The following is a 9,248-nucleotide window of genomic DNA, read 5'->3' on the forward strand; positions in this document are numbered from 1 at the left end:
AATAAAGTCCCAAAATTAGCATGCTTATTGTCTTTGAAAGTATGCCAGCCTATATCCAAAGTATCCAAAGCATACTTGGAAAATAAAGTAACTGCCAAAAATAGTGATATTTCCTTTTTCCTCATATTTGGCTGCTTTTCTATCTCTCATCAGATTTTTTGCAACTATAGGTAGCTCTCAACATGACTATTCATTTAAAAATGATTCAAAGTTACAATAAGAAAAAAAGATTTATGACCTATCCTTGCACTTACAAACAACACATCACCCTCATGATCACATGATCGCAATTTGAGACCTTGGCAACCAGCTCACCTTTATGAGCTGTTACAGTGTCCACAGTCAAACAATTGCCATCTGGGATCTGCCCAGCCAGTTCTAGCAAAAAAAAAAGTTAATTGGGAAGGCTGGATTCACTTAATGACCATGTGATTTGCTGCATGACCACCCTAAAAATGGTAGGGAAATCTGATCCATTCACATGATGATTTGACATATGACTACACTGACTTACAACAGATAATTCTGATCTCAATTGTGGTTATAGGTTGAGGAGTACCTGTATAGTAAATTACTGGATTAGGTTTTATCACTTTAACAAACAATAACACAACACCAATTATATTCATATGACTGTTACGTTATATTTATCGCAGGCCTTTTTTCTTTTTGTGCCCATAAGCGAATGGTCTCTAAGGAAGTTCATGTCTATCAGATACAAATCTCTCTTTCCCCAGGCTTAAATTTTTAGTGAAAGATTTTCTTTTCTTCTCTGGCCTAATAAGGAAATATGGGGGAGGAAGCCAATCTTTTATTCACAAAATCAAATCTGGAATAGCAGGCAACTAAAATGATTCTATTTCCTTCCACCTGAATATTAAAGCAGAGATGGGAACTCAGAGATTCTGTCAAAAAATACCTGTTATCAACCCAGCCATCAGGACCAGCTAAAAGAAAGGTTGGGAGTGCTATCAACTTTGGGTGTTCCTAAGGTGCTTCAGTTTATAAGCCTAGTATTCATAGTGTCATGTCATATATTTAAATGTAGTCTAGATTCACATTTTGCACAAAATCATGCTTGTTTCTTTTTAGCTGCATTTGTGATCTAAGATACCATAGTTTAGTATTTAGTTCATTGTGTGACACCAGACTAAAGGGCTTATTTCTACAGAAAAAGCTATTTTCTTAAACAATATTTCTTTTTCCTGAGTTTTCCAGTATTTTGGAGATTTCCAACCAATCAGTAGCTGTGACCACGGCTGTTCCTGTTCCCCAGCGTCTTCCCTTTTTCATCTCCAGCAGAGAGAGGTAGAGGAGTATGCCTCTGCATAGTATGTGATCCTAAGCCATGCTTCATTCAAGGAGCTGTCCATTCTGTTTTAAGGAAAGACTTTTCTTTTCATGAGGATGGGAGTTTATTGCCCAGCATGAGATGCTGGCAGGCAGGGGACATTCACCACAATAATCATAACATCTAAGCCAGATACAAATAGGATTTTAAATATTGTGTTTTTTCTTTTATAAACAAATGCACATGCAGCTTAAGTAATTGTTTATTAAAAATTGTGCAGAATTGTTTTTAATGTAATCTAATTTGTTCATTTTTCAGCTTTTTCTTTTCCCATGGGCTTTCTCAATTGTCAGCAAGATATATGGGCACTTACAATATTTTCTTCTTACCCATCATTCCTTTTTCTGTTTACCCCACTGACTGATTTTGAAGCAAGCCGCAACCTCCTTTGCATAGGGAGCCATTTGGCTTTTTTCAAATGATTCTATATTTCTGAGGTGATGTGTAATGATCAACTGTAATTTTATGGGTTTCATCCAAATTGGGCTTGCTTCCGCTTCCCTTGTTTCTTATGGTTTTGAAAGTGACGTACGGTACACTCTATCCTCACTATTGTACTGTAGGTAAACCAGACTCTTCCATTGCCACTTTAAAAAAAATGTATACAGAAGAATGCTAGCATTAGGACCTGCGCGGAGTCTTTGAATCAAGAGGTCTCTTGATTCATTCAATCTCTCTTAGACATTCACACACATACACACAAACTGCAACAAGAGGAGGAAAGTCGGCCAAAAGGGCTTTAAACATTTCAAAGTTTCCATTTGCAGAAGCAATGGGGAAACGTGGCAGGCCAAGGAAAGAACTCAAATGTGAAGGTGATGCTGGGGAAGCTGTTCTAGGGCAGCAGCAACTGCCAGTGATAGATAATATGTCCAGGTGCCCATTCAGTGACATTTTCAACACCAGCAGTGAGGACTCCATGGAGAAGATCAACACTTTCCTACAGAATGTGCAGATTTTGCTGGAAGCAGCCAGCTACCTGGAGCAAATCGAGAAAGAAAACAAAAGTAAGTGGAGTTTTGATTTTCATTGGCTCCTTCTGCTGCTTCTTTACACGCAAACATATATTAAAACTAGGCATGTACAACAACAGAAAATAAAGAAAATGTTTATGAAGATACAACAAGACAGACAGAGCTGAACCTGCCAGATGAGGCTGTTTCAATCTTTTAACCCTGTCCTAAGTCCAGTGGAATTCATGTGCGTCCCAAGGGATTTCATTAGAAAATATTCTTAGTTTGTTTTTGTTCGGTTTTCTTAGAAACAAAACAAAAACATAACCACCACATATTAGTTATGAAGTGATCCAGAACAATGCTGTCATGTTAGAAGTATATTTTGATGTATGGATATGTGTGTTTGTGAAGTGTCATGTCCCCATAAAAGGCTCTTAATGTGTCAAAAGCGGGGGCGGGGGGGGGGTGTCGAAAACTGACCAAACTAGGAGATGGGGGAGGGGAGACCATGCAAAACAAACTTTATGATCCTCTCTGTAGACTAACAGAAAACACTTTCAGGATTTTAGAAGGAATGGGAGGAAAAAGCCTTGTTTATCATTTTCAACTCTCGCTTCCTTCTCCTCCCCCCTCCCTGCAAACCCAAGAGATTGTGATTCTCTTCTCCTTAAAGAAAACCTCGCCGAGTATTCTGTGAAAAGAACAAAAGGGGAAATAAAAATAAACACACACACACACACACGCACATCCCCCCCTTGTGGAAAAGGGTTTCCCAACACCCCTCCCCCTCCTTGCTAATGTTGCCGTCAGCAAAAAAAGAATAATCCGTACAGAAACGCTCGTTTGCAGCGTCTTTTGAGCAGCCTCCCGGATAGAACAATAACAAGCCAGGAACAATTTTAACCAGCAGGGCTGGTGTTTGATCTAGTTTAACAACAGCGAAGGTCAGGAGGAAGAAAAAGAAAGAAAGCATTGCATCGCGTCAACCCCTGCAGTGGGAAGGGGGGGGAGAGGAGAGAACCTAACTCTCCTTTGGCTTTGAGTATATTATTTGTATGTGTCAACCTCTTTCTCCCCCCCCCTCGCGCGATGCTTTGCCTTACAAATCGGCCGTACAAATATGGGTGTCCCCCCCCCGCTGTCACCCCCTCTCCGAAGTGTAAATTTCCACTGCAGTTCAACTAGCTTAGCCTTTGTTGACCGCCCTATCTTTCTCCCCTTGCTCTTCCCCATCTTTTTCATGAATAAGTGGATATATGGGCATTGTTTCCGGGAGGACGGGGTAATGCGAAGACTTCACAAAGCCTTTCCCCCCCCCCCCCAACTCCTCCTTCCACTTTTGCAATGGCTAACACGCTCGCTGTCATCAATGGGAGTATTTTTAACCAGCGCCTTTGGCTTTCTGGTCAATCCGGTTCTTTCCGCGGCACCCTGACTTTTAGGATTGAGGTGCAGGGCCTTGGCTTCCGCGCAACGCGATCGCTCAAGGAAGACGGGCTGCCAAGTTAATGGAGGTATCCGTCCGCCCACCCTCCCCTCCCTTGGGAAGTCACGTAGGCAAAGAGCAAACTAGCCAGGTAGCCAAGCCAAGGGGGCGGAGAGGTGGCGTCCAACTCGGCCAAAGTGGCACTAATCAGTTTATACCGGCCATCTCATTTCATTAGAACTGGAGATGGTGCGGGTAGAACTAGGTCAGCTTTGCCTCCGTTGTTTTCTCCGCTCCCCGAAGCCAGTCGTGCACAAAAGCATCTCTTCCCCCCCACCAGGAGAGCTTAGTTGGGTTTTTAGGCGTTTTCCCTTTTTTCTGACTTCGCCAAGCTGCCCCGTTTTGCTGCTGCGGAAAACAAAGAGAGGCAGAAAAACAAACATGCGCGCGGCGTTCGCGATCCACTTCAAGCCAAGCAACAAAACTATGGCACAGCTCCTTCACTACTTTCGGTAGGAAACTCAGCCCCTAATTGTTTGAACACAGGTTGCGAGGCGGGTGATGGGTGAACTCAGTAGTAACTGTTTCCAAGAACATGTGTTTTGTTACTTCAGGCGTTAAATGTTTAAAAATCAGAATATTCAAGACACGGGTCTCCTCCGTAGCCAACTAATTTATCTGAATTCACTGCGTGTCCCCTACAGAAATATTTCTACCCTATAGAAATCTATATCCTGATGAACACCAATGTCATTTAGGATCTGTAATTTTTGGATGCTCTCCGTCGTTTGAATAAAATGGGAGCGAGGATGTGCCCTGTCTTGGTTTCAGCAATAACATCTCGGTGGAAAACACAACTCCGTTGGGCTGCCAACGTGTGTCTTTCAATGTCCGTGACTCCTCTCCCGATCGAGGAACAAGACTCGCGGATTTTGCACGTTTTGCAAATCAGCAGGCCGATATTGCTCCCCATGTGTGCATTTCAGCGTTGCAGTGACTTAGGTTGAGGGCAACCCACGCGTTTGAATTTTCCTTAAAACTTTTTTTTCCGTGGGAGCGGCCAGTGCAAGTCTTTTTAAAAACGTAAACAAGACGTGCACATTTAACAGCCTCTCGAAATCCCAACCCCCACATCCTTCTTAAAGTTCCACCGAAGCAAAAACAAACGACGCTGCCTCGGCTGCACTCTGATCCGCCTGGCTAGCTTACAGTATAATCAGTCTCAGCTCCTCCTCCTTTTTAGAACCACATGGTTTCCACATGGAGACAAACTCCTCTCTTTCTATTGGCCCTACTCTAACTTGGGGGGCGTGGTTATTTCCAGCCATTCCGCCAATGGGCCGCTCTCTTATCCCTATGATGTCACGCGTTGCTGAGCCTGAAGATCAATGGGAGGAGTCTGGAATGGAGCGGAGTGTCCTTGTTGGGAGTTGTGGTCAGATGATGTCATAGTTTCAGGCTTAAAGCGACAATGTTCTGCTTTGCGCTCATAGCTTTTCCAAGTTGGAGATTCACAATAACAATAAGGGCCTGAACGGGTTCCACGAATTCCGATCCTTTCTTGCATGGGCAGCGATATGGGCAGTGGCAGATTCGTACGAGATTGCAAAACGAGGGATTAAGCGTCTTTCATTTAGCCTGTATCGGCGACGTTGTTCCTAAAATGTTTGCCCGATACGTGTTTATGCATATACAGGGAGAGACATTTGTGCTTTGTTAGGGAATAGAAGTTATTTATGTTTGAAAGGTGTGGGGTGTTGTTGTTTTCCTTCTGTATTTACTTTTCCTGAAGCAGGATTTATATCCTTCAAGTTATATTATCAGAAACGAATATGGCTCGCTAAAAGTTTCCAGGATGTTTGCAGTCTTACAGTACGCTTTTCTTTTAATTTAGTGCAATGTCAAAGGCTTACGAGTCCAGGCCAATATTGTAACTGCTAGTATGGAAAAGACAGGCTAACTTGCAGTCGCCTCTTGTTTACCAGTTGCACGTTTAGTATCGTTTTTCCTATACCGAATGAAAACAGGGTTGACCTGGAGTTTTAAGGGAAACCTGCAACTCTTTTATGTTGCTTATTGTTTGCTTTAGTGTAAATTGGATTACCTGGCATGCAACTGTTTGTTGAGTATTACATCTCTGAACAGCAAAACCTTTAATTGTACTAGAAAGTTGAGCAAAATTCTGTGCAAAAAGGCAAGAGGGAAAAAAATAGCAATATCAGTAACTATTATTCTGTTACTTGCTTTCAAGCACCTAAGCTTATAAACCCCAAATGTAACAATTACAGGCATAATCACAGCTTCATAAAACCATTTGACAATCGGTTTAATATTAAACCTTTATTGCTGATTGAAATTATATTTCACGTTTTTCTTGTGTGTTTTAAATAAAGCAATTTCATTTGCAACATAGTTCTACTTAGTATAACTTTAATTTTTGTAAGAGCTTCTGTGTTTGTATATCCAAAGAGATAGGTGAAAGAGATTTCTATATTCAGCAAAGAAAAAGGCTGTATCGGCTACAGTAAAAATCAGGAAAAATGTCTCTGGATTCATTAAGGAAAAATAATATTTTTAATTGTGCAAAAAAGGATTTGTTACATAGGATCTATGTAAGAATAATTATTTTCTCTAGACATCACTAATCACTATGCCCAAAGCTATCTATAAAAGCTTTTAGTTGCTCATTTGGGAGGTTATAAAGAGAATCATAACATGTTTTTAACAATGATTTCTAAATATGTGACACAGGCTACTGCAACTGTGTACGTGATGCACCAGGACTACACTTCAAATTTTGGGACATCCATAGTTGGTAAGAGAGCTGAAGTTTAGCAATTGAATTTCCAGTTGTTCTGGGGGAGGGGGGGGCAGCAGATTGGAAAGACTGATTGAAAATAATGCAGCAAATGACTTCATGAACTTTATGGTACTACAGCCCTAAAATTGCCTAATTTATTATTAACATTAATACTGTAATTGGCTTTCCATACTATTGACAATATTGCATTTTTTCTGATGTATACTGATAAACTCATTAATAAGGTATTTTATATATTAAAGTGTACACGTGTGTAATGAAACAACATAATGCACTACTGTTAAATTTTGTACTCCACTCCTGCAATTACAGTGAGTTGTAAAATATCAAACATTTAAAACGTGGTTTTATAAGTGCTACTTGGCTCTTCTATTAAAATATATAAATGAAAAGTATTTGAGTTCTTCTTAAATACTGATTTTGCAAACTGGCATGATACAAGTTTTGTAATAAATGTTAAACTCTGTTGATTTTTTTAGATCATTGTCAAAATCTCACTTTGTAGCTTGAGGCATTTGTAGCTATGACATCAAATGACTTTTCTTTAAAAGTTGTTCTTTTTGAAGTCTGAGTAAAAAGACAGAAGAATGAGGAAAAAAACACAGAGTAACAATAATTAGGTGGCACTGGCAAATGAATGCCCCATAAAGATGGAAGGAATGAAACAGCAAACCCACATTAAATTTCTACTATGGAAATGCTTCAAATGAACAAAACCCAAAACAATTGTGAAATTAATCATCCCTTTAACAAATGCTTAAAAATGAGAAAAACTACTATATAAAAACTTTGTTATCAATATGGTTGTGCAATGATTTTGAATTTAAGATAGAGTGTTCAGAATATGGGTAGGTATGCACAAAGCAATCTGTATTAAATTCTTTCAAATCCTTCCCCAGGATTATGCTGCAGCTGTCTGACTGAAGCTGCAGTGGTAGCCTCAACATCCTGTGGAAAAACACTGCTTTTTCTGTGGGATTTTGCGTGAGAATTCCTGCATGCTATGAAACTTTTTTTTATCTTAGAACATGAAATGTTTGCAGAGCCATATTCACTTCATGTAGAAATCTGCTACATGAATATAAAGTTTTAGCATCCTTCTCTTTGAAAGCGTGACAGGTGAAATGGCCCTGAGGAAAGAATAGCAAAGGATTGTTTCTGAAGAGTGCTCAGCTACTGGCAGGGATGTCCACAGGAGTCAACATGGAGGCCATGACCAAATGATCCAAGCCCCACCCCTTTTTTACATGTATCCAGTGAGTACATGAAATAGGAGATGATTCAGTTGTTCAGTCCAGACTGCCACCATTTTGATGCTCTTTACTTTCCCTCCTGATTTCTTGGTAATTGACATAAAAACTATTATAAACTTCATGACTTTTATTTTTATGAAAATGCATTGCGTGGATTCAATTTTTTGCAGAAAACAGGGATGTTTTAATATTATTCAGTTTGCAGCCATCAAATTCTTTCTGGGCCACTAGCAATTTTTATACAGCTTAGAGGTTTGTACAAAGAATGGCATTGTTTATCTTCAAGTAGAAGCATTTCACTAATAAAGAGATTGTCCAGAAGGGATAACAAAATGATTTGTGGCTTCGATTACAGTGCTAGCCATGAAGGGTAACCTTACTTGCTTTTTTCATATGCCATTGATATATAGAGAATTTATTATTTACAAGACAATAATAACAGTTTATTCGGAATAAAAGAGATGCTCTTGCTTGTAAACCTTTGAATTTTAGCACCTGGATAACTAGGAAGGAAACTTACTATTATCCCCAATGCATCAGGAAAAGAATTAACATTTAGTTAATGTACTTCATTGCTTATATATGCTTTGATATTGTTGAATTAAAGTAGAAGATTGTAGCTTAAGTTTTTTCTTCTTTTCTTAATTCATAGGCTATAATCTTGTAGTTTTTGTTGAAATTGATTGTAGTGTAGCCTAAAAGCAAAGAAACTGGGTGGTAATAGTAATTATTTGTTTATTTACTTATTTACTTTTTTTTTTTATGAGGCAGAGCTAGCAGGAGCAAAATGATTAAATTACAGGAAATTGTATGTCATTCTGGAATTGCATCTGGTATGGAATAAACGTGATGCTTGCAAGGGTGTGATGCATTCTTTGAACTATTTTGAAGAATAAAATAGTATTCTGTAGGGAATGAAAATACTTGATTAGGTCACATCTGTGATAATCATTGGCAGCAAGCCATTGTAATGTTTTTCAAATTATGCTTTATATTTTATGTTTCATTTTCTTCCTCTATAATCCCAATAGCCTGCCAAGTAATGTTGTTGGATATTGCTGAGGAACAAAAATGTGGATGAAGTATCCAAAAGAAAAAGTATTAGTTAAAATTATATTTGATCAGTAATTATTGCTGAATTTGGAAATGAAATATTGTTTACTTATGCTAACCTATAAGAATTTCAGTAGAGTTAATGCTCTTTGTGCTGCCACTAACAGTAGCTTTGGAAGATCCCTCAAACAATATGGAGAAGATGGATTGTTTATATTCAAAAGAAGCATAGAGTGGTAGAATATAACTTAGGTTTTTAGATTTTTTTTATTTTTGTTTATTCTTTCTATCTTTTTTGTAGATTAAGATATTTTGTGGAGTTAGGGATATTAGTATTTGTTTACTCATATATGAATATTATCCTGGGATTAGGTTTGGGAAGTCCGGG

General features: G+C 38.8%; 1 protein-coding gene across 1 annotated transcript in view; it reads left to right on the forward strand.

The window, feature by feature from the left end:
* The first annotated feature begins 2,047 nt into the window (after positions 1-2,047).
* Positions 2,048-9,248, forward strand: part of MXI1 (MAX interactor 1, dimerization protein) — a 59,865-nt gene continuing 52,664 nt past the window's right edge. The window contains exon 1 of the mRNA XM_015818835.1: positions 2,048-2,358. Within this exon, the coding sequence (XP_015674321.1) occupies positions 2,124-2,358 (235 nt within the window). The 5' untranslated portion in view covers positions 2,048-2,123. The remainder of the gene's footprint in view (positions 2,359-9,248) is intronic.

Source organism: Protobothrops mucrosquamatus, unplaced genomic scaffold, assembly GCF_001527695.2.
Source record: "Protobothrops mucrosquamatus isolate PMUCROS unplaced genomic scaffold, P.Mucros_1.0 scaffold803, whole genome shotgun sequence".
Lineage (NCBI taxonomy): Eukaryota > Metazoa > Chordata > Lepidosauria > Squamata > Viperidae > Protobothrops > Protobothrops mucrosquamatus.